General features: G+C 39.9%; 2 protein-coding genes across 3 annotated transcripts; both read left to right on the forward strand.

The window, feature by feature from the left end:
• Window positions 1–377: 377 nt before the first annotated feature.
• On the forward strand, window positions 378–6,096 carry Brs3 (bombesin receptor subtype 3). The gene is made up of 3 exons (XM_028776940.1): window positions 378–982; window positions 2,555–2,906; window positions 4,316–6,096. The coding sequence occupies exons 1-3, from the start codon at window positions 549–551 to the stop codon at window positions 4,727–4,729; spliced, it is 1,200 nt and encodes a 399-aa protein (XP_028632773.1). The 5' UTR covers window positions 378–548; the 3' UTR covers window positions 4,730–6,096.
• A 3,295-nt stretch (window positions 6,097–9,391) lies between these two features.
• On the forward strand, window positions 9,392–23,660 carry Htatsf1 (HIV-1 Tat specific factor 1). 2 transcript variants are annotated; one of them, XM_028776924.1, is made up of 10 exons: window positions 9,392–9,596; window positions 9,785–10,029; window positions 11,446–11,626; window positions 11,986–12,033; window positions 12,446–12,600; window positions 14,844–15,007; window positions 16,451–16,550; window positions 20,555–20,644; window positions 21,461–21,598; window positions 22,106–23,660. In XM_028776924.1, the coding sequence occupies exons 2-10, from the start codon at window positions 9,841–9,843 to the stop codon at window positions 23,330–23,332; spliced, it is 2,292 nt and encodes a 763-aa protein (XP_028632757.1). In that variant the 5' UTR covers window positions 9,392–9,596; window positions 9,785–9,840; the 3' UTR covers window positions 23,333–23,660. The 2 variants fall into 2 exon arrangements, with proteins under 2 accessions (XP_028632757.1, XP_028632758.1); XM_028776925.1 differs by lacking the exon at window positions 9,392–9,596 and having other exon boundaries at window positions 9,671–10,029.
• Window positions 23,661–24,982: the final 1,322 nt, after the last annotated feature.

Consider the following 24,982-nt stretch of genomic DNA (forward strand, 5'->3'; position numbering starts at 1 on the left):
GTGTCTCTCTGATATTAAATTTTGAGGAGTGGGCTCAAGTTTGTACTTTGGGGCCATCTATCCTTATTTGTCATATAAAAGATAGTGCCGTGTGATGGGAGATGGTGAGGGTATTTTTTTTTAATTCACTAAGGTCTACCTAGACCATGCTGGGCAGAAATGAAGATACAAGAGATTTTAATAAATAATGAGATGGCTTAACAAGCCTGATTATTCAAAGGACTACCCTCCCTCCAAAGAGAAAAGCAAGAACAGGGCAGTTCCTTAGCCCCTTTTCTCATCTCATGTCATGAGAATGCCAATGAGACTCGTCCATCCTCCACCTCCCACTTCCTGGTGCCAGATCTGTAAGCGCTTAGCCAAGCATGCTGGGAGACACAGAACCACTAAAGGGAAGGAGTAGCCGGATGTCTTGGGTTTTCTTCCCATTCCGTTCTGTTCTGTTCTCCTGACACCACCTCATTACTAGACGTAGGCACTAGACGTGACAGTCAACTACATTTGAACTGAGCAGAGAAGAGGTAGTGAAGGCAGACTGTGCAGGAGACATGTCTCAAAGGGAGCCTCAGTCACCTAATCAGACTTTAATTTCCATTACAAATGACACAGAAACATCAAGCTCTGTCGTCTCCAACGATACTACACATAAAGGATGGACCGGAGACAACTCTCCAGGAATAGAAGCACTGTGTGCCATCTACATCACTTATGCTGTGATCATTTCAGTGGGCATCCTCGGAAATGCTATCCTCATCAAAGTCTTTTTCAAGACTAAATCCATGCAAACAGTTCCAAATATTTTCATCACCAGCCTGGCTTTCGGAGACCTGTTACTTCTGCTGACTTGTGTGCCTGTGGATGCAACCCACTACCTGGCAGAAGGATGGCTGTTTGGAAAGGTCGGTTGTAAAGTGCTTTCCTTCATCCGGCTCACTTCTGTCGGTGTGTCAGTGTTCACGCTAACAATTCTCAGCGCTGACAGGTGAGTTTCTTTTTTCTGTTCTATTTGCTGGGATGTGAAATTAGGGACGAGGAAAAAAAGAAAGAAAAGCTTGCGCTTAGCATTAACTGGCTACCGGTTGGCTTTTCTCACACTCTGTAACCTGAATGTAAGATTGAAAAAGCAGCAGCGTTTTAAAATAAAAGTTAGAGTAAAAATGTTAAAATGTCCCTGTTAGCATCTGAAGAGTGCTTGAAAAATATGTGCTTTGGGCTGGGGTTTCCTTTCTTTGAAATGTAATTGTTTGCCTGAAAGAATAGCAAACGGTGTTTTTATTTTCCTCCGGCTTATTAAGACAGGCAAATTGTTGCAGGTGCAAAGAAAAATACTCATGCTTTATCCATTAGTGCAGCCTAGTGGTATAACAGAGTCAACATGAAAACATTGATATAGGTGTGAAATGGACCGTGTTTGCATTACCACGTACCAGAATGATGGTAAAGAGAGAAAATGCATCTAATTTATTTGAAAGTCCCCAGATTGTCTAAGGGGAGGTAAACAGTAAGGTTTTTAGCTCCCTGTCAATTCAGTGTCGTGTCATCATTTAAATTCTATTTGTTTTCTCGATAAGCATGAGCTGACATTACCATTCCCAGAGAAATAAGTTAATTCTGATGGACTTTTAAAGTCCTGTGGCTATAGCCTGTGAAACAGTCTGTCAGGGAGTTGGGGCTCTGAGTTAGGGTGCTTTTAGTCCGAACACTGTGTTATATTGTATAGAATATCTATTGCTGAATAACCATGAAAACATGAAAAAATGAGGCTCCAAATATTAAATTTCCTGAAAGAAGTCCATAGGTAATCAATGCCTGGCAGTACTGGCAGGGATAGCTTTACATACTGAAATCTCACAGAAGCAGAAGCTTTCTCTGTGTAAATATTATAATAATTGTACTTATAATAATAATAATTATCATTATCATTATTGTTGTTATTATTATTATTATGCTGCTGCTGCTGTTGCTTTCACTGGTCTATATTCTTCTTGAGGGCAAACTCCTATAAAGGCTACAGGTTTTAAGTTGTCTCTGTCCAAATGAGGAGGCATTATTGCATGGGCTCAACTGATTTTATCCTAATCTCCACTGATCAATTAACTTAGGGAATGAAGTAGCCCTTACGAATGGGGAAAACATGAGCTCTCCGAGTCTTACTGCTGGAAATCTTTTCTAGAAAGACTAAAGACTATTTACTCTTCCATGAGAGTTAATTTGATTAACATGAGTCACTTAGACATACAGGACTTCCTTAGAATACTTATGGCATACTCATAAGTGGTGAATTATCCTCAAGTCACACAGAAAAACATGCTGAAAATGTCCTAAATAAAAAGTCTGCCCTAAAATGACTAAGTTGCAGATCTGGAATGTCTCATGGGAGTGAATAAGGGACAAGCTGATTAACATAAATAAAATCACTAGCTATATTCTGTGTCTTGGGAACCACATCCAGTTCTGGTTGGTTCTATATGACTGGAGACAAGGAAGAACTGAATGATTGCTAAAGTCCTATGTGTCACTAATTTCAACTCTGCTTGTGTTTCTGTGTTTCTAGATACAAAGCCGTTGTGAAGCCACTTGAACGACAGCCCTCCAATGCCATTCTGAAGACCTGTGCAAAAGCTGGTGGCATCTGGATCGTGTCTATGATATTTGCTCTGCCAGAGGCTATATTCTCAAATGTCTACACTTTCCAAGATCCTAACACAAATGTGACATTTGTATCATGTAACTCCTACCCTATCTCTGAGAAACTTTTGCAGGAAATCCATTCTCTGTTGTGTTTCTTAGTGTTCTACATTATCCCACTCTCGATTATCTCTGTCTATTATTCTCTGATTGCCAGGACTCTCTACAAAAGTACCTTGAACATTCCGACTGAGGAACAAAGCCATGCCCGAAAGCAGGTATGTATAAATTGGTACTTCTGCAAATACAGGCTGAATTTAGAAGTGAGCCCCCTCCAACTGCTCTTCAGTGAGCTGTATTGCATTTATCTGTGTAGAGATCAAATAGCAGACTACTGCTGTTGGTATGAGGACAGCCTCTCACTTCAGTCTGAAATTTATCACACACTGTGAACAATGCTGAGTAAGTTATTTGACCTCTCTGAGCCCCAATTTCTTTATCTGTAAAGTGAAGAAGAGGACTTAATGACATAGATAGATAGATAAAACTTCCAGCACAGTTCCTGATGGTACTATGCATCCGATCAATGGTGAGACGATTAGTATTGTAGACAGTGGCAGTGTGAGAGTAGTCAGAGGTTTTTATCCTATAGCATGGGAATCTGCATAATGTGAAATTATACAGCAAAGCATTATTTGCCTTAGCAAGAATCACAGAGTAGTAGAAATGGACAGAACGGTAAAACTGGCAAGACTCATCACATTACTCAATGCAAACTACTTCTACATAGATAAGCAACCTGAGGTCTGAGGATAGTGGAATGAAGAGCTCATGGCAAGAGAACACAGTGACTCACACACACTTGATTGAGACCCTTGATGGAGTTAGGTGTGCTCTCCTTTTATAAATCTATTCAGAATGAAAAGACAGTACCAAACATTGTCCTGTTGGATTGGTGGAGGGGGAGGCTTCCCTGGAGAAGACTGCCTTCTACAGAGGGGGGAGAGGGAGAGAGAGAACTATTCCCTTTTGTGTAGTTATCGGTTAGTTGAATAGCTATGTTTACGAGGCTGAAGATCTATAAGCTGTAGACTTAGTGTCCATGTGATCCAGGTAGCTTAGCTCTGTCCATGGATCTATGAGGTGGATCTCTTGTACTAACAGATATGAATAGGACGATTCTCATATACGCTGGATGGCACATTTTGTTTTGATTCTTCTTCTGAGACGATTCAAATCCCTATAGACTAAAACCAACTTTAGTACCAACCTGATAACTTTCCTAACCTGCTGAAGACTGTGCTCATCTGTCAGCCTCTGCAGATGAGGTGAAAGCTGTTCGAATAGTATCATCCCTTTTAGTGAGATTAAATCACTGGGGATTCCACAGCACTGCTTGAGTTAACTAGAGTATCTCAACTTCCAAGGACGGTGGGAGGCCTCAGAATGAGAGTTAATGAGACCAAGATCACACGTTACTATGCCAATTAGCTTGTCATATTCTGTATCCACAGGCAGACTTCCCATGTGTCCCAGCCAGTTAGCTCATAAGCATGTGTTCAAAGAGAGGCCAGGTTTTAACCGTAAATTCCTATGCCAATCTAGAGTATGGATTTTTTTTCCTGCCAGCTAAATGGTTTTGTGTGTCTCTGTGTGTATGTTTTTGTGCATTTTTCTCTCCATATAGATTGAATCCCGGAAGAGAATTGCCAAAACGGTTTTGGTGCTGGTGGCTCTGTTCGCGCTCTGCTGGTTGCCGAATCACCTCCTGTATCTCTACCACTCATTCACTTACGAAAGCTATGCGGAGCCCTCTGATGTCCCTTTCGTTATCACCATTTTCTCTCGGGTTCTGGCTTTCAGTAATTCTTGCGTGAACCCCTTTGCTCTCTATTGGCTGAGTAAGACCTTCCAGCAGCATTTTAAAGCTCAGCTCTGCTGCTTCAAGGCAGAGCAGCCTGAGCCTCATCTTGGTGACACCCCTCTTAACAACCTCACTGTGATGGGGCGGGTCCCAGCTACTGGGAGCGCACATGTCTCTGAAATTAGTGTGACCCTGTTTAGTGGCAGTAGTGCCAAGAAGGGAGAGGACAAAGTTTAGATGTTCCATTAAAAATGATGATTTTTAGTCCCACTGTGTGTATCCAGCTTTAAGCTGCGCATAGTACAATGTCTGGATTTTTTGTTGTTCATGAATTGTGCTGAAGTTTTCAGAAAGAAATCCTTGTAAGTAATAGACAAACCATCATTTTCTTCAAGGTGCAAACAGTAATTTGGGCTTTCTATTGAATGAAGCCCACCAAGTAGAGAAAAATAGGTTTGGAAATACCAGTCAACTGTGAAGAAGAAACAAGATAAAGGTTTAAAAATCGAATTGGATCCCATCTCTCTGATACTCCTCATCTCCCATGCATTCATGCAGTTGTCATAAAATAGTGTTTGTGATTATTTGTGCTGTAAACTTAGGGATTGTACTCTGCAAATGAGGAGATCAAAAAGAGAGAAAACATCTCTTGCAGTGTTTTGTAAAATCTTTCTCTCTCTCCCTCTCTCTCTATATATGCTTTCACAGAGTGATTGCCCCTTTCCTTCAATCGCTATTCCATTATAAGAAGTCTTGCAATTGAAATGAAAATGTTTAAGAGTTAAAAGGTGTTTAGTGCTGAATCTGGGGCAGGGTGCTTCCCTTACTGGGTCAACATGTCCTGAATTTATGTAATTCTGCTGTCATTTGATTAATAACTAGGCAAAGCCATGTCTCACACGATTTGTGAGGAATTTGTCTTATTCACAGGACGACCAGGGGCCCCAGAGGAAGATTCTTGTCCAAGTTTCTAAGCGGAAATTCTTCCCTCTAAGGAAACTCACTTTATTTGGGTGAGCAGTGCCCTCTTTCTAAAACCCTGAGGAACTGCCACGTGGAATTTTCAACATCTGGCTTTGCAAGCATCATCAGATCATCTACCTGCTTGATTTTCCTCAACTTGATGGGTGCCTAAGTCCTAGAGTTCACCTGCTCCTAGAAGTCAGACAGAAGGCTCTGACTTCCTTTCCTCCTCTCCAACTTGCTAACATAAATAAGCTTGATAATAGCTGTTATTGGGAAAACAAAATCCTTGTAGTCAATAGATTTGTCAGACTTCAATTTGTGCTTTCAGAAACTTTACTCTTGAAGTAAACAGAAGCTTACCTTTGGCACTATAGTTACATTTGTGTTTTAAAAAACTTGTGCTTTTTTTTTTTAGAGTGCTTTTGGTATTTTTGAGCTTTAAATGGCTTGTGCCGTTGTGAACTTCTGCTAATTATGTGACTCAAAGGGGGTGGGGCATATATTAACACTGGGCTTTAAACATCCTTAAAGTTGGCTTACATAAAATGGGGGTGCTAATATTGTATTGATATTGCTTTAAAGTGAGCAAAATTGTTGTAAAATCTGGATGTGAGCAAATAAATAAGAAATAAAGTTTGAATGGCTTTGTGTAACTTTTTACTCTAAAAATAATGACAGAATATAAGAACCCATTTCAATTCCAAGACTTTTTTATTTTTAAATCACAAAACTCTAAAATATTTGATTTTTCTTAATTAGAAAAATGTTATATGTTTACTCTCCTGAGATGACTTGAGAAATAATTTTATAAATGTATGAGGCTATGGGCTTGAGAGCTCAGCAGTTATTGCTTCCTGCATAAGTATGAGGCCCAGACTTTTGATTCCAGCAACCACCAGCCAGATGTGGTCCTGTACACACCTGTAATTACAGCATGGAAAGGGGTTGAGATAAAAGGATCCCTGGCACTTGCTGGCTGCCAGCCTAGCTAGAAACAAACAAACAAACAAACAAACAAACAAACAAAAACAAAGAAACCAGAAGCCCTGGGTTCAGTAAGAGACCATAACTCAAGAGGAATAAGACAAAAAGTGATTAAAAAAAAAGATACATGACACCTTTCTCTGGCCTTCATGGACATGTGCTCGAAAATATGTACATGAATATACTTAACATACATTCATAATCAATAAGTAATTAGAACCCTAATTTTATTTTACCTCATCATCCACCCATTCTTCTCTGAGAGCATGGGCTTCCTCTAGGTATTCCCCAACCCTGGCACATCAAATCTTTGAGGGGCTAGGCCCATCCTCTCTCACTGAGGCCAGACAGGGCAGCCATGAAGACAGAGCTGCCTGGCTGCTACATAGGTGCAGTGGGCCCTTGTTGCAGCCTGTGTATAGAACTCTAATTTTCAAAAGTATCATGCTACTGAACTCTAATTTCCAAAAGTATCAGGCTACAAAAGTCAAGACAGTATTTTCCTGTTTCATAAAACTAGAGCCTGCATGAGTTAGTGATAAAATATGTATAAAATAACTTCTCAATTTTCAAGGGCACCAGCTCCCTCCACGTTTGTAGCTAGAAACTGTGATTAAAAATTATGGGTTTGTTTTTATTTGCAGAAATAAAGTGATTTTATTTCTTGGGGTTAACTTTATAGGTGACTATAATAATAGCTACAATCACATTTAAATTGCTCACTGTTGTACAACGTTCTTATATTTCTTCAGTGAGGGTTCTAGATCAGGAGGGATTTGGACACATGCAAAACATATTATGAACATGTCCTAATTTTGCACAAGGTCTTCCCTTGCTTAAAATTAAGGATATGGATCACAGCAATACTCTATGAAGTATGAACACAGTCACAAAGTCATGTATAACCAAAGCATGTCCAGTGGGTACATCTTCCTCATTGAAATGAAAAGTGCCCCAGTTTAACACTGTATACCTTCTGTAAGCAAATTTTGTTTTAAAGCATTCCTACAGTTCATATTATTGCAGGTTAAAGATACATCAACCTTTTTGTCAGAAGAAACCCCCTCTCAACTAGGTTTAAAGATTACAAGATGTGGGGACAAGAAAACTCCCAAACGTGAGGATTTTTTTTGTGTGTGTGTATGTATGTACGTGTATTAGCATAGTTCTTCAATCTTCCAGAAAGTATTTATAAGTAAGGTAGAGGAACTTTCACAAAGACTCTTGTCAGGTCTTTTACCTTCTATAGATACCTGTTTTCATTCTACTCTGACCCTGAGTCTATATCTGTTTGTACTCAAACTTTTTGAGACAAATGTATACTGGCTCAGGCAAACATCTAGTGCAAAATGCAATGCCACCTTGAGCTTTTGGGCAAAGGCAACTGGGTGACTTGCAACCCAGACATAAGAATTTTTTCCCCATTTCCTTGTGTATGTGTGTGTTGGGAGGAGGTTAGGGTACTTCTGGCATCACAAGTGTGTGTCATGCGCAATAACAATCATGCAGTGCACTATCTCTTCTATTGTAAACATACTCCAGATTGAAATGGAAGCCCAATAAATTAGTGAAAAGAGCTTTATACAGTTTTCAGATCAAAGCAAGAACTACTTAGCAGTGTTTAAATGAACCTAACACAATCCATAGCATGCATATAAATATAATAGTTAGTTCTACTAAAAACGAGAACCTCATAAAAGTAAGTGTATTTGGAAACAAAAACTACTGTTTTAAAAACATTAAGGTTGAAATCAGAATCAGAGGCCTGTGAGAAGCCAAGATGTTCTAGAACCCATCTGGAACCACTGTATTTACAAACAAAGGTGAATGGAAACAAAATAATTACTGAGAAGCTTTTCCCTATGGTCAAATCTGGGTTACAGTACTGGTGTTTACACGTATAGAGTTTATTACTACTTTTAATGATTAAAATTTTACTTAAATAGTTAACATTAAAGCAAGGAACGTTGTTGATAAATGTAATCCACATACTAAAAAGAAGCTGTTTAGAATCGTCTCGTTTTTGAGTATAAAAAGATACAGAAAACAAAATAACTGCTGCTCTCCAGCATCTGGTGCTTCCATCCTATTGTTCTCCAACTATAATTGCACCTCCCTTGATCTGTGCCTGTCTTCTCAGCTTTTACCTCAGAATCTCCCGCAATGCCTGCCACTTAATAGGAGTTCAGTAAATGCCTATCAGTTTTAAAATTATGGACCCCTCCCCTTTTCTAGGTGCATGAAACATCTAATGGAAAAGCTCTGCTTTTTTTGGTAAGACTGTGTGGGCTGTCTTACTAAGAGACAAGGGAATGGGGCCACAAGGTTCATCTCTTATTTGTACAGGGGGATGTTTACAGTCAAGCTTCAAATTCCAGGCTGGAACACCTTTGACACGTTGCAGGCAAAAGCTGCTCTTACCTACTGCAGCCTGAAGGTGGTACCAGATGCATAAAAGGGGGTTAGATTAGGAAGCGATGGGGTCCTCTGCCCACCGTTCGTTCACTCATGCTTCATTAAGACCCCCAAAGAGCGGGTTAGGTGTTTGGGTTACTAAGATGAACAAAAGCCCTGTGTATCCTAGGGCAAGCATTTAAAAATAAGTAAATCCTTGGCTCCTGCGCAGGGGCGGGGATTTGCGTGAAGGAGGCGCAAAGGTTTCGCGAAGCGGGAGAAACTTTGTCCCACGGTCCCACCCACCTCCCCAAGATGGCGCCTGCGGCAGCGCCAGCTCTACTGGAAGAGTCCCGCGTTCTTTTTCAGGCTATCGCTTCGGCCAAATTCGTCCGGAGTGCAGAGGAGCCGAAGGTTCCCGAGGTGCCATGCATTTCGGCACGCTGCGTCTCCAAGGCGAGTTTCCAGAAGTTATGGACACGCGGCGAACAGCAAGGCTTTGAAGCCCCGCCCCTTTCCGCGCAAGCGTCGCGGACTTTTGACGCCACGTGGGCGTGTCGGCGCGACCCGCTACGTCGCCTCGCGCGGACAATGGCGACTGCATCAGCCTGAGGCGGACTTCGTTCTCAAATAGTTGCCTGACGTGGCGGGAGGAAGCTGTGGTGCCTCCGGAGCCAGCCACAGCGGTGACAGCGCGCCTGCGCGCTTCCGCCTCGCCCTGGACCTAGCGGTGGCGCCGAGGCCCCGCGGAACCCGCCAGGTGGGTGGCGGCCACTGCGCTGGCAGTTCCAAGGCGCATGCGTGCGCGAATGGGGCGGGCGGGAGGGCGGAGCCTGGGCGGTGCCTCTCAGACTTCCCAGGGTCTGCTGGGGCGCTGCGGGAGGCGGCCCGGGAGTTGCAGTGCACGTTCTGAGCTCTGCAGACCTCTCTTTCTCTGCTCTCTTCCAGCGCCCTTTCGGCCTCTTCACTTCTCTGACCGCTGCGTCCGGGACTACGTGAGGACCATGAGTGGCAACAACTTGAGCGGGAACGATGAGTTTGATGAGCAGTTGCGAATGCAAGAACTGTACGGAGGAGACCCCAAGGAAGGTGACACCCAGAATGAGCCCTCTGGAGAAACCGATTCTTTGGGACAACCACCAGATGACACTCCCTACGAGTGGGACCTTGATAAGAAGGCTTGGTTCCCTAAGGTAAGAAAGAGTAACTTGAGTCCCACTTCGGAGCAGGGCCATAGGGCTCCCTGGCCACCCTTGCGGGACATCCCTCTTAGGTCTTCTCCGCCGAAGTACTAGGTCTTTGAACTGGTGATTGGAGGCTACTCTGTTTGTTCAGTCTATTTCGGTCCCGATGTATAAAGGAGAGTAAATCTTAGGTTGGTGCCTTAAATGTTTTTATTTTATGCCTTATTAGTGTGTATATGAAGGTCACAGTTTGTTTTATCTTGATATTTTTACTGCAAAGAGGAAAAACACCAAGAAAAACACATTTGTAAAAGTTTTATCCTGTATAGCAAAACTTATGTTTCATGTCCATGCTTGTGTAAAATGTAGCTTATTGATTTACAGGTGGAAAAGCAGTCATTCACCTCACTCTGCCGAATAAACTTTTCTTGATTGTTTTATTATTCTACTAAATTTTGTTCCAGGACATCTAAGTTTGGACCCTCTCACCACAGGAATATGACTAGGAATACACAGGAAATGGATGAAAGAGATCTCTACATTTGTTTCGAGTACTTGGGAAATGCTAAGTGTTTAATTTCAACTTGGAAATAACACAACTGGTGTTGAACCTAGTGTTGTAAACTGTATGGTGAAAGTACTCTGCTAGTCTTAGCTTCATAGGAACTTTGGCATCACAGGGTACTAGCGCGCACCAAGCAATTGGAGAGCCAATCACATGAAACTTTTCTCCGTTGTGCTGGGGGGGATTGTTGGTTCAGTCTGTTGTGGTCCCGATGTATAAAGGAAAGTAAATCTTAGGGTGGTGCCTTAAGTGTTTTTATTTTATGCCTTATTAATTTGCGTGTGTGAGAAGGTCACAGAAAAAATTCTTTATTTCAGCTCTTCTTTCTGATTTTGTACTTGTGCATATTTCAAGCACTCCAAACTGTAAGAATTTATAATTGAACTTCTGGACTTGCTATGCCTACTTGAATATAGACGTGATTTCTTTCTGAGCACTTTGAATAGTCTGACAAACAATTGTTTGGTATCTGGGCACCCAAAAGTGGATTCTCCAATTAGATTACTAGTTGACTTTGGGTTTTACCATCTCGTTATTTGATACTTTCTTTTGTTTTATGTATTGGACACTTCAGTCAAATATATTGCAGAGAAGTAGTAATTTATAAAAATGTAGAAAAAAGTGATAGCGTCACTTAAAAACTATGTGTGTTGTTTTGGCAATCTGAGCACCTTTGTCCTAGTTTGATCATACTACATGGTTTCCATATAAGGTGACTGGTCTTTAATTAGTACTACTACTTGTGGTGTAAACACTTGCTTAAATTTTGGGTTATATTGCTGAATGTACAGCCTTATAACACAGTTTCCTTCTGCAAGTGAAGTAACCTTGTCTACATGTGTGTTGACTTACCCATTTAGATCACCGAAGATTTCATTGCTACGTATCAGGCTAACTACGGCTTTTCTAGTGATGGTGCATCCAGCTCTACTGCGAATGTCCAGGACACCAACACTAAGTCTGTAGAAGAACCTCCACAAAAAGAAATCCCAGAAACCACTGACTCCAAAAAGAGGGGTGAAAAGAGAAAGGCTGAATCTGGCAAGTGGTTCTGTCTTCACAAAACCTGGCTTTAAAAATGAGATAGGAAAAATACGTGAATCCCTTTTACATTTTGGAGGATTGTAATAGCATTGAAAGAATGATAATGTGAGTTTTCACGTTAAGATAGCCTTAAAGTCATGAAGAATAGAGATAGCTCTTTTTCAGAGAGAGTGCTAAAGGTAATTCTCAGTTGAAAGGTTTATGTATTTTGAAAGCTACGTAGTGATTTGAGTTAGTCATAGTCTTCTAAAATAAAGAGGACATTCTAAAACCTTGAAGAAACTGCCATTGCCAAGGTTTTGTAATATAATTCTTGTTTCTTTCAAGTGTTTTATTTATTTCCCTTTGATTTTTAGGATGGTTCCATGTTGAAGAAGACAGAAATACAAATGTATATGTGTCAGGTATTTATCCCATTGCAATGCAGTTTTCATGTTGGAAACGTTTAGTGTTGAGACTTTGTGTTAAGTGAATTTTAGTTTCAGCATGTTTTATTCACCTGCTTTTGTTATCTAGGAATTTACTTAGTAGAGAATGAAGAAAAGTTATGCAACATTACATGCTGTTCTGTATGCCTTCCTTAGATAATTTACAGCAGTTTTTTTCTTCAGATTTAGTGAAGCGTAAACATAGCATAACTGTGATATCTTTTAATGTATACAATATGAATGATCTTCACATTTATAGATAGGAAGTTTTTGTACTCATTTACACAAATCAGTTTTGTATTCATATAAGTTTCAGGTTTCTCATTGGTAAAATGCTAAAAACTTTTACCTTCATTAAATACTTTAAAATTGTTCTCTGAAATTACAGGTCTCCCTCCAGACATCACAGTGGATGAATTTATACAGCTTATGTCCAAATTTGGCATCATTATGAGAGATCCTCAGACTGAAGAATTTAAGGTCAAACTGTACAAAGATGATCAAGGAAATCTTAAAGGAGATGGGCTTTGTTGTTATCTAAAGGTTGGCATTTGGTCAGATAAGTCTCTTATCCCTTCAGTGATTAACTCAGGAATCAAGGCTAGAGTTTTATAGATACTAGCCTAAACCACTAACCATCCAAAACAAAACACAAAGAAAACTGAGCTCTCAGGTCCTAACTGTATATAGGTGATGCTATAGGTACCTTTTCTAGTTTTTTAACACACACACACACACACACACACATATATATATATATATATATATATATATATATATATATATATATATATATATATATATATATATATATGGTGCTTCCATACAGTATACTCAACAAAGACTGCAAATACTTGACACAAAAGAAGTATTAAGTAAGAGAGAAAAGTCCAGAAGTCATCTTAGTAATAACACTCAGGTTATTTGCTTGTTTTAAGAAACTGTGTACTACAAGGTCAGCATGTTATGTAAATATGTAATTGAGGGGCTTCTCTTAAATCTTCAAAAATCTCACTGCAAAGACCTCTTCATCATTGTATGTAATCAACAGTTTAAAACTCTGAGAAGAAAAAAAGTCAGTGATGTTTTATTTGCACATTAGAATGAACTGGAATGGAGTTTAGCAAAGTCTTGTCTGCTGCCTGTTTTTGCAAATACAATTTTGTTGGAACACAACCCTACTGGCTCATTTATGCTTTTGCATCTGGCTGTTTTCATGTTTAATCAGAAGCATTGAGTGGTTGCAGCAATAACCCTGACCCTCAAAGCCTAAACTGTTTACTAACTGGCTCTTGACAAAAAGTGTTTTCTAACCCCAAATTAGACTAGAAAGGAGATGGTGAATTATACTTACTGCTTCAAACACCACAGAAGAGAATTAAAATGGCAGTTGGCAGAACTGTGTATAGTCTTTTTACTGTAAACTGTACAGGCATTGATTGATTGATGTGAAAGGAAGTTAGCATTTCTGGAACACCAGTCAGTCACCTTAGGAGCACATGTTATCAATTCTTGCCTGACACAAAACAAATGACCATAATTATAACATATGTGTTTGTCATAGAACCTGAAAATAACTATAAATCAAAATAAAAAAATGATAATGTGGTAGTATAAATATCATAGGTATGTAGTTAGTGGACAGGATACAGTGGGAGGTAGATCAGTTTACAGTAAAAAGATTATCAGGTTATCAGCTTTTAATCTGATAAGTGAACCCTAACTTGATTGTTTAGGATGTTAATCTTCTATGTTCCTATGTAAGATTTGAGAATTTTACCATTTCAAAGTTGATTCAAAACCTGTGAACTGAATTTTTAAGAGCAAAGTATTGATGGGATTTAAAATCAAATGTCATTTATTTATGTGTATACATGTTGGGAGGGATGGGCGTATATATATGTGCCCATGAGTGCTGTTGCCTACAGAGGCCAGAAGAAGATGGTGGATCCTTTGAAGCTGGAGTTATAGATTGTTGTGAGCTACTCATTATGGCTGCTGGGAACTGAACAAAGGCTCTTAACCATTGAGCCATCTCTTCCACTCCATGATTGGCTTTTTAAAGAATAATATTGCTCTATGAAATACTTTTATATAAAACTTAGTCAAACTAGTAAGTTGCACTCCAGAAAATAAAGTTAATTATTCCAGAATCCATATTTGATTGAGCAACTTAGGTCAGTGGTCCCCTGTCCTTTCCTCTCAATAGGGGGTGACAACTAGTGTGTTGGTGTAGGACTCAGAATCCATAACTGTATTTACTATATAAGCCATTAAATATTTTGTACTAAGCATGTCATTACAGATGTATATTTTAGTTTGATGAAGCTGAACACTAAAGGCTGGCTATAGTCCTTCCAGTTCCTTGAATCACCTACTGTTAGGTAGATGTTACAGAACTTCACAACTCAGTTCCACTCCTCTCATTCTACAGATGAGAAAATTGGGCTCCTGGAGACAAAAAACCCAATAATATAATTTACGGAACACCTACTGTATATTGTGCCCTAACCTTTCCATATACTATTTAATGTAATTTTTAAGGAACTCTGTGATCCAGATATTTTAGCTTTATGCAGATGGAGAAATTGGGGATTTAGAGAACTAGTCATGTACCTAAGTTAAACACAGGTGTGTGAGGTATATGTGTGTTTTGAACAGAGCTTTCCTGATTTATATTTTAAGATTCTTTATCCCAAAGTAGGTAGCTGGCATTGTTTATATCAAAATCTCAAGTTTCATTTCAGTGCTCAGCCTAATGAGTACTTTATTTTGCCTTTATAAAGAAAGAATCTGTGGAACTTGCATTAAAACTTTTGGATGAAGATGAAATTAGAGGCTACAAATTGCATGTGGAGGTAGCAAAGTTCCAGCTGAAGGGTGAATATGATGCCTCAAAGAAGAAGAAGAAGTGCAAAGATTATAAGAAGAAACTGTCTCTGCAACAGAAGTATGTAGTTTTTCTTTTTTGAAAGATTATATATACACATTTTAAAGTAATTTTTGATAATAGGTACTTAGTTTTGTTCTATCAGACATGTCTACAAATTATTCTAAAGGATTTTCATTTGCTAGTGAGAAATTGTCAGCAGTCTCTTCCATGGGCTGATTTGGTAATGGTGAGGGAGGTTTTTCTTTTTCTGGGATGATTTAAAAAGTCTGTTCTAGGCTTTTTTATTCAAAAACAAAATGGTGAGTGATGGGCTCGTGATAAACTGAACGTCATTGTCCCTCCATCCTCTCTTCCAACACTTCCTGCCACTACCCCTGTGCTTCCAATCTTCAGGAAATGAAGAATTTAATTTGGGGGGTGATTATTTATGATGTAAAAGGGAACTTCATTTAGCTCAGTATTGACCACCAAATGAAGAATTGAAGCTTTTATTCTAGAACCATTACTCATTTTCAGTGTGGATTGAAATCAACTGCCAGGAGCTAAATGTGTATATACAGGTTTGTTAGTAAGAGTAAGAAAGGCTGAAGGTTTTATCATTGCATTTATGGACATTTATATTAATTTGTTATTAAGTATGTTTTGAAATATGCTAGTTTTAGGAAATTAGTCGAAATAATTAATAAATACTTTCAGCAGTGAATTCTGTTAACATTCTAGCATTATGCTTAAACTCGCAATAAAGTGATCATGTTTTCTTTGTGAGCCCATGTTTTTATAGACTGAGTTAAAATAGACACCTACAATATTTTCAAACAATGTCAGGAAAATATAAGATTATAGCAAAGAGCCAGTAGTATACTATTCAGTGCAATTTGTACTTCATAATATTATAAATTACATATAAATTTACATTGGTTTTTGGTCTCAAACTATAGTCAGCCATTCATATACATGGGTTCTATATATGTGGACTCACTGTACTGAATATGTACCATTTATTTTTCTTGTCGTTAGTGCCTGTACAGTGCAGCATGACAGCTACTTACATAGCATTTACATTGTGTAAGGTATTATAGTACCCAAGAGATAATTTAAAGTGCCTGGGAAGACAGGTATAAGTTGTCAGCCAATACAATAGTGTTCTGTGTGGCCAAGGATTTGGGTACCAAACCGCCACTGAAAACTAACGGATGCTTCTTCATCTTCCTAGAAAGTTGTACATACTAACTCATTAGGAGACTTCAGAAGCCTAACTGTAGTGTTCTTTAGAGGGACTCCAGTTACTTTGATAAGGAACACATAAGGGGGATTTCAGATTCTGAATGTTTATTTTCCCTCCTGCCTAGATGATTTTTTACTTTATAAAGTTCTGTGGAAGTATGTTGGCATCAGATAATGAATATTTGTCAACTCTCACTAAAGGATTATATCCGTCACTTTTCTCTCCCACATTTCTGAACCCAGTTTTCAGTTCACTGTTACTTTTTGTTACATTAGGCAGTTGGATTGGAGACCTGAGAGACGAGCTGGACCAAACCGGCTACGCCATGAGCGAGTTGTCATTCTCAAAAATATGTTTCACCCCATGGATTTTGAGGTAGGAAATGGTGTTTTAACACCTACAAATTCTGGAATGTTTTTATTTTGTAAGAAGGTGCAAAGCTTACCATGCCCCATCTCTGAAGTAATGGGTAGGATAGGAAAATGGAACAAGGATCAGCCTGTATTTAGAATTCCCTGTGTTTATCCTGTTGTTCTTTTGATTGCATCCCAGATAAGACTGTTACTAGTCTTACTGTGGGCCAGAATCACAGCTGTTTGCTGTCTGAAATCAAAGATTGATGGGAACAGCCTGTGGGTTTGTAGTACAGCTGATTTCAGTGGAGAATACCAGTTTCACACTCGCATCTGAAAACTGAGGAAAGGTTGATCTTTAAAGGAATCTAAAGTTCCAAGAGTGGAGCTTGTTTCTCAGGACCACATTTTAATATCTGTGTAAAACTCCCAAACCAGCAAATAAAGAGTTAAATAGGGGGCTGGAGAGATGGCTCAGTGGTTGAGAGCACTGACTGCTCTTCCAAAGGTCATGAGTTCGGATCCCAGCAACCACATGGTGGCTCACAACCACCCGTAATGAAATCTGATGCCCTCTTAGGGTGTCTAAAGACAGCAACAGTGTACTTACATATAATAAATAAGTAAAAACATTAAAAAAAAGAGTTAAATTGGAATTGTCACGATAGCTTACATTGTGTTGTGCTTCCTGATGTCATGTGCTGGCGTAGATGATACTGTCAGTGGTGGTAAAATAACTTTTGCTTTTTCTGTCTAGTTCTGGAATTAATGATAGCACATTGCACACAAGGAAGAAAATATTCATAGTGTAAAAATTCCGATTTGGAAACATTGTAGTTGGAATCTCTCTCTGATCTTGTTCTTTTTCTTCATGTCATCAACAGTGTCACAATGACTGTTTCAGTTTAGCCCCTTAGCAAGGGCCTTAAAATGGACAGGTCATAGCTGAATTGTCCTCATAAAGTGACAGGGTTTACAGAACACTTTTGGAGTCTGAACATCTTTTCATGAGTAGATGGATTCTGTACTCTATTTCCAAAGTTGTCTAATGTCTCTTTTTATCTGAAATCTAGAGGTTCTTTGACATATATAACAGCTATTTTAGATTTACAATAGTAATGAAGTGCAGTTGAAAATCAAATGTATACTCCATAGAGAGCCTCTCTCTGCCTTACACTGGCTTGACTTGAGGTTTCTTCAACTTTAAAATGGTGTGACAGCAGTTGCACATGCAACAGGAGCCATGATTCACATTTTGGATTTTGAGATTTTTGTCAGGCTAGTAACATTTGATATGATCCTTTCTTACAATACGAGGCAGCAGCTGCAAGCTTCAGGGCTCCATCACCGTTTGCCATGAGGGGCAGCAGTGACCAAGAGGTCTATAGTGTGATGTTCAGGAAACAAGCTGAACTACTCAGTACTGTATTAGAAAATCAGAAACCATGCTTTGTAAGTTGCTTTTGCCCAGCTGTGGGCTAACATGTTCTGTGTGTTTTAAAGGTGGAGGATACTACACTGGCACATGGTGTACTTTATACTGAGTAAATTGTCAGCTTTGGCTAGGATTCATAAGACAGATGGGCTACCTGTACTTGCTTTTTGAAATGTTGTCATTCCCAGAGGAGGTTTTTTAAACACTGCATGTAATCCACTAGATGTACTGCCTTTTCATCATGTCCCCTGGAAAACGAATGCTTGGTTTATCAGGTGATATGCATACATTCATCCTGTGTATATTAAAAGACGTAACTGTAAACTGCATGCCAACCATCTGACCCTCTGCAAGAAATCTAATTGCATCTGTTCTTTCTTCTTCCTCTGACCTTGCTCACTGGGAGAACTTTCTCCAATAAAGTTGTCACACTACGTACACTTACATTTTCCTAGAGTGGCCCATATAATTTTTCTCCTAAAAACTACTTTGGGTTTTAGTTTTTTTGAGGCAGACCTTCACTGTGTACCTCAGGGTGGCCTTGAAGTTGCTTTGTAGCCCAGACAGGCCTCAAACTCAACATCATGTAGCTTTCACCTGGAGTGCTACAGCCCTATGCTGTATATGTGTTCCTGGCCAAGACCAACTCTGTCTGGTGGTGCTTTTTGAAGACAGAAGCTTCACACTTACAAATAAGTCCAGGACCCAGCAAGATGGTTTACTTAGTAAAAGTATTTGCCATCAAGTCTGACCATCTTAGTTTGATCCTTTGAACCCACATGGTAGAAGGAAAGAACCAACTCTCCTAAGTTTGTTTTTCACTCTTCAGTCCTTGAGCATATGTGTATTAATATGTCGTGAATACTTTGGGGGTGCTCAGATTTAACCTGGGCCTTGAACAAGCACACAGTCCACCACTGAGCTTCACCCCAGCCCTTCCCTTTATTTCTGTGAAGAGTAGTTGAAGGGATGAGTGAGGTCCCCTGTTACTTCCAAGCCAGACTTTCCATTGCCTAATGGAGGAGACAGTGTCTCTTTAGCTCTTTAGCATCTTTATAAATAAGGGCAAGTTTCTACCTCCAGTGCTGTGCTGAATAGAGAGAGGGGCAAGATAGTCTCTTCTGGCAGTGGTAAACTTCAGAATTTGCAGGGAACGAAATCCTTTTTGGTGTATGCTCTCTTTATTTGCACAGATGTCTGATCTCCAGTGATCCTACTAGCTTGATGAGAGCCTGTTAACAAGAAAGATAGCAGTTGTCTTGCTTTTTTTGTTCAGGATTTCTTGACCTGGACTTCAAATCACGTCAGTATCGACTTGCATAATCTAAGTAAGGTAGACTCTACCCACAATTATTATTAGAATTAATTAAGATTCATCTCTGCAGTTAAATAAGACATGTAGTAGCTCCTGTGTTGAATAGTACAGACATATAGAAGAACTGTATCATCACAGAAAAGTACTGGATGATACTGGTATAGATGTTTATGTAGGCTTCAAGCTTACAATCCTCTTACCACTTCCCATGAGCTGGGATCACAGGCATAGTCCTGTGGCGTTATACAACTCTTGATAGAAGGATTCAGGAGGAATTTTAAGGACTGTTTAATTTGACTGAGGACCTAAAGAATAGACACCAACATTCAACTTCTTAGAGGAAAACAAAAACAACATATCTGAAAGAACTCATATTTGGAAGGGTGGAGTATGTTTTATTCCAAATACTTGAGTAATGTTAGAAGTTGCATACCCAAAAATCCCCTGTGGTATCAGGGTAAATAATGAAGGATAATTTTGTAATGTAACTTCCAATGGGTTCAGTGTTCAGTTCAAAGCCTTATCTAAGACTTTAACCTGGAAAGTTTGACTATCAAGAAATGAAGACTCAGAACTCTGACAGGATTTGTGCACATCACCGTGGTCTAATACAATGCGAGAAGCTAAGATGAAGCTAGGGAGATTAATTTTAATAAGGACATGCCTAGTAATGCATGGTCGTTGTCCACCATTTTAGTCAGTGTGAAGTTCAGATCAAAGAGTTCCATGTCTAGCTCACTGGGTTAAAGAGTCTTCTTGGAGATGGGAAGCATTAGGCTACTGTAGAGTAGAGGTGAAGTGTTTGCATGCCCTGAAGCTGAGAGTTCTGCTTTTCCTTATGGGAAATCTTGGATACTTCCAGAGGTCTAGGAGGAGAGTCCCCCTGAACCAGAGACCCCTGGGATGAGCAGTGCTTCAGGTTTTGTAGCACATTCACAGTGGAAAAGCAACGAGAATATTTTACTTTGTGCTTTAAAAACTATGGGGACACACTGATGTATAAGGATATAGGTTTCCTTTGCTACTCTGGACTGCTTCTCTCTGCCACACTTGTCCATTTCTACCTTCTCACTCAGAGGAGTGCTGAGCTAGGAGCACTGAGTGAACTCATCGATCTCTAGGTTTGATTCTTCGTTTATTATTATAGTCTGCAGACAAATGTACCTACCTTTAAGCAAAGCACGGTTTTTTATTTGTTAATTTGTCCCAGTAATAAATTTAGTTCTGGAATTATGAAGAAGAGGGAACTCTATTTTAATCATGTTTATTTTTGCAGGATGATCCATTGGTGCTGAATGAGATCAGGGAAGATCTCCGAGTAGAATGTTCAAAGTTTGGGCAGATTCGGAAGCTCCTTCTGTTTGATGTAAGTTCATGGCTTGTACCAGTGAGTGCTGAAGGCTCATATCCTTTCAGGCTGAGGAAGTGACTGAGAGGGCCCTGGAATTTAGATGAGTGTTTTTATATTGCAGGCCTGCTACCTGTCAGCAGTAGTTCAGTGACCATGGCTTATAAGGCAAGGCTTTGATGGATTTGATATGCTGAGCTTATTTCCCTTCCTCCTGACTCTAAAAGACTGAGAGCCAGTAGAAGGAGAATGTGTGCAGCATTAGTTTTCTCAAGGTTCTTGACTTTCTCTGAATTATTCACCTGATCACAGTCAAGGGACAAAAGCTCCCTTGTGTATATTCCCCTGTACTTCCAAAACTGATAGCAAGTACCTAAGTGACCAGTTATTACAGTGTATTGCTGCTGTGTTGATTGTGAGGGGCCTTATGCACTCCAGTCCTCAGAACCCTTTGAAGTTGGTAGCTATGAGCTCTATAGATGAGGAAGCCATGTCTTTCCCTGTGTGAGCCCTTCCTCAGTGCTCCTTCAGCTCTCAACATGCAGGGTTTAATCCCAGGGCAAATCTGATCTTATTTCACTTAACAGTCACATGATCTGGCCTCTTGGGTAGTGTTGTTAACAGAATCATTTGCTAGAACACTCTACTGGTTCTTGCTAAGCAAGGTACAGCTACAGGATAAAGCACTGGGATAAAGGAGGGGGGCGTAGGAGAAAGAATTCCTACATCTTGTAGCTCAGAACGTCAGGAGAATGCTACTCCTAACCTGGCTTAGATAAGGTATGTCTGATAGCTATTCTTGTCATTCAGTCCTTCTTACTCTTGTCTTTTTAGAGACACCCAGATGGTGTGGCCTCTGTGTCCTTCAGAGAACCAGAGGAGGCTGATTATTGTATTCAGACTCTGGATGGAAGGTGGTTCGGTGGCCGACAGATCACTGCTCAAGCTTGGGATGGGACTACAGATTATCAGGTAACTCCGCAGCTTTCAAGGGCACATGAACTTGCATGTCAACTTCGCATTTAGTGTGGGAGTTGGCTTGATCTGTTTTGGATAATACAACTTGTAAATAATGTTTTATAGTGGAGGACAGAGAAAAAATTTTCACTTCTCAGCTTATAAGTCTGAAATTTTGAGGCTTTCTTAGAATAATAAGAAAAGACCATATTAAACTAAAGTATTCCACATCCTTTCTCATTACAGACACTGGACAAAGCTGAAATAGTAATGTTTTGGGAAAGGAAATATTTCCACAATACCAATATTTGCTTATATTTATATGATCTTATTTAAGGTTGACTGTGTGTGAGGTTGAGTAACCAAGGTTTTGAAGACTGGAGAGTAAGGAAGTGCTTGGATTGCTTTGGAATGGTTGCTTTACAAACTAGGGGACTTGTGTCAGTATTAGAAATGCTCAGAGAAGTTATTGCTTCTTTTTACCTAAAACTCATTTTAACAATGGTTCCTGTTTATGCACAGGTAGAGGAGACCTCAAGAGAAAGAGAGGAAAGGCTGAGAGGCTGGGAGGCTTTCCTCAATGCCCCTGAGGCCAACAGAGGCCTCCAGCGTATGGATTCCGTCTGCGGTTCAGAAAGGCCAGGGCCTTCCAGAGTGAGGCATTTTTCAGAGCACCCAAGCATGTCTAATATGCGTGCTCAGGAAGCTACAACTGGAATGGCATTTGAAGAAACTATCGATGAAAGTAAGTTTGAAAAGGCAGAAGATGGGGGAGAATCTGAAGGAGATGCTTCTGAAAAAGATGCCAAAGAAGGTGGGTCTGATGGGGACTACCCTGAGAGAGAGGGAGGAGAAGGGCACCCTGAGAAAGAGAGCGGAGAAGGCTGCCCTGAGAGAGGGGGTGGAGAAGGCTGCTCTGAGAGGGAGCTTGAGCCTGAAGAGGGTAATGCCAAAAAGGAGTCTCAAGAGAATGGCCCTGAAAGAGAATTGAAGAAGAAAAGCAAAGAGAATTATGAAAAGAATGGTCTTGCAAAAGAATCTGAAGACAATGACCTCAGCAGAGAGTCTGAAAGGGAAGAGAGCCTCAAGAAAGAGTCAGAAGATGATGACTCGGAGAAGGAATCTGAGGAAGACAGCTCAGAAAAGCAATCTGAAGATGGCTCTGACAAAGAATTAGAAGAAAATGGTGTTAAAAAAGATGTTGACCAGGATGCCTCTGACAAGGAGTTCCCAGAAAATGTTGAGAAAGAGTCAGAAGAAAATGAGACTGACAAATCAGAATTTGATGAAGGTTCTGAAAGAGTGTTAGGTGAGGATGGCTCTGAGAGAGAATTTGAGGAAGACTCAGATGAGAAGGAGGAAGATAATGATGATGAAGAGGAAGAGGTTGTATATGAAAGGGTTTTTGATGATGATTCTGATGACATTGAGGAGGAAGAAGAAGCAGATGAAAAGGAGTGTGAAGATGCTGATGACAAAGGGGAAGACGACATAGATGAGAAGCTCTTTGATGACTCAGATGAGAAGGAAGATGAAGACACAGATGCAAAGAAAGATGACGATGCCAGTGACAAGGTATTCGAAGACAATTCCAATGAGAAGTTGTTTGATGAGGAAGAAGGTCCCAATGAGAAGTTGTTTGATGATTCCGATGAAAGAGGGACTGTGGGGAATGTGAAGGAAGATGGGTCTCAGTCCACAGGTAGCAGCTTTGCCCTCAGTAGTAGTGATGATGATGATGAAGTGTAATCCTTTCCACTTGCTTCTTAGAGAGAGCCCTGTATCTCCATTTGCCCATTCGTCAGGGTTGATAGTAGTGTTACATCAACATGTGCATAGTGGTAGGATGCTATCAGACTAATGTCTCAGAGGTTTTTGTTCTCACCTGTACCAGTGGATTTAAATATGCTTATTGGTTCTTCAGTTAAAACTTCATAGTTACCATGCAAGTAAACTGGATACCTGTCATTTTGTTGGATTTGTTAAATGCATGCAAAAGAATATTTTTAAAGTATTCTAATTGGAGTTTGTGATATTCAGAAATAAAGATTAAGTTGGTAATATGCACAACCTGAAATATGGACTTGAGTTAACGTGTGTCCTGAATCAAATATTACTTGATTCCTCCCACAGCCTTTATTTCCATCTGTGTTAACCATTTGGGATAACATTTCCCCATTCTGCACCACAGCATGGTCCTAAAGTCATAAAAGAAATGACATTTTAGACTCCTTCCCTCAATCCTTGCAAATTACCTTTGTTTTTAATTTTTTTCTACTCTCTACTGAAACCAAGATATGCAAAACTGAATTCTGTGTGGTCCACAGGTTCAATTATTGAAAGTAGGTGATCAAAATTGGACTGTCCCAGTCTACACGATAACTGAAGTTAGCAGGCCTCTCTCCAGAAAGATGTGTGCTCAAGCATTACACAGCTGCTTACATACACTTGGGCGAAGGTCATGGATTCCTCTGGAGATTAATAACTTTTCCTAAAAATATAGTTTGTTTTTGTTGTAGAAATCACAGTTCCTTGTATTGTGCCAAGTTAGATTGTTCCAATGTAATTAGGATTCATCTTTCATCATGTTTTCTCAATTGAGTATTGGTGAATTTACTAATAGTGTAGTGTTAAGACTTGAGGCCCCAGGGAGTGAGGCGGTCTGGTGGGTTGGGGGTTGGAGACATCCTCTTGGAGATGTGGGGAGGAGGTATGGGATAAGGAAAATAAAAATAAATAAATAAAAATACAAATTATAAAAATAGTTATGTTGGGAGCCATGAACTACATCAGGGCTCAAACACCCACTTATTAGAGACTACCTCTAAAGGGAAGGAAGACTTGGCCTTCTGTACACATTGCTTGGAATGTGTGGTTGACTAACATGATTAGATGCACAGCCATGGTGGGTGTGGGTGTGGTAAGTGTGCCATTTGGCTTTATATAGCAGCACACACCTGTAATCCCAACAGTAGAGAGACAGTGGTGGTACAAGTCCTGAGATCATCCTGAGCTCCACAGGTTAAGGCCAGCCTGAATCTCATACTGAAACCCTGTTTGGGGAACAAAAGCATAATTTGAAAATCTAGACTCTGCCATTAAACAATAAACCTGATGAATTGTTTGGGTTTTAAGGATAACACTGCTTGGCAAAGACCTTTTGCAGATAGAAAATATGGCAATAATAGTACTTTTTGGATTTGAAAGCATTTCCAACCCTACCAGGTTACCATCTCCCATGTCAGTCTCTCTCTCTCTCTCTCTCTCTCTCTCTTTCTCTCTCTCCTCCCTCCCTCCCTTCCACCCTCCCTCCCTCCCTCTTGCACTCGCGCTCACAAACACACATACACACACACACACACACACACACACACACACACACACAGAGAGAGAGAGAGA

The sequence above is a fragment of the Grammomys surdaster genome, unplaced genomic scaffold (genome assembly GCF_004785775.1).
Source record: "Grammomys surdaster isolate TR1022 unplaced genomic scaffold, NIH_TR_1.0 274, whole genome shotgun sequence".
Lineage (NCBI taxonomy): Eukaryota > Metazoa > Chordata > Mammalia > Rodentia > Muridae > Grammomys > Grammomys surdaster.

What these genes read in the sequence shown, in the direction of transcription:
- Brs3 (XM_028776940.1), top strand. Translation starts at nt 549, where the DNA reads ATGTCTCAAAGGGAGCCTCAGTCACCTAATCAGACTTTAATTTCCATT. An exon ending in ACAATTCTCAGCGCTGACAG is followed by an intron (nt 983 to 2,554) that starts GTGAGTTTCTTT and finishes CTGTGTTTCTAG; the next exon opens with ATACAAAGCCGTTGTGAAGC. An exon ending in AAAGCCATGCCCGAAAGCAG is followed by an intron (nt 2,907 to 4,315) that starts GTATGTATAAAT and finishes CTCTCCATATAG; the next exon opens with ATTGAATCCCGGAAGAGAAT.
- Htatsf1 (XM_028776924.1), top strand. Translation starts at nt 9,841, where the DNA reads ATGAGTGGCAACAACTTGAGCGGGAACGATGAGTTTGATGAGCAGTTG. An exon ending in AAAGAGAAAGGCTGAATCTG is followed by an intron (nt 11,627 to 11,985) that starts GCAAGTGGTTCT and finishes TTTGATTTTTAG; the next exon opens with GATGGTTCCATGTTGAAGAA. An exon ending in TTCACCCCATGGATTTTGAG is followed by an intron (nt 16,551 to 20,554) that starts GTAGGAAATGGT and finishes TTATTTTTGCAG; the next exon opens with GATGATCCATTGGTGCTGAA.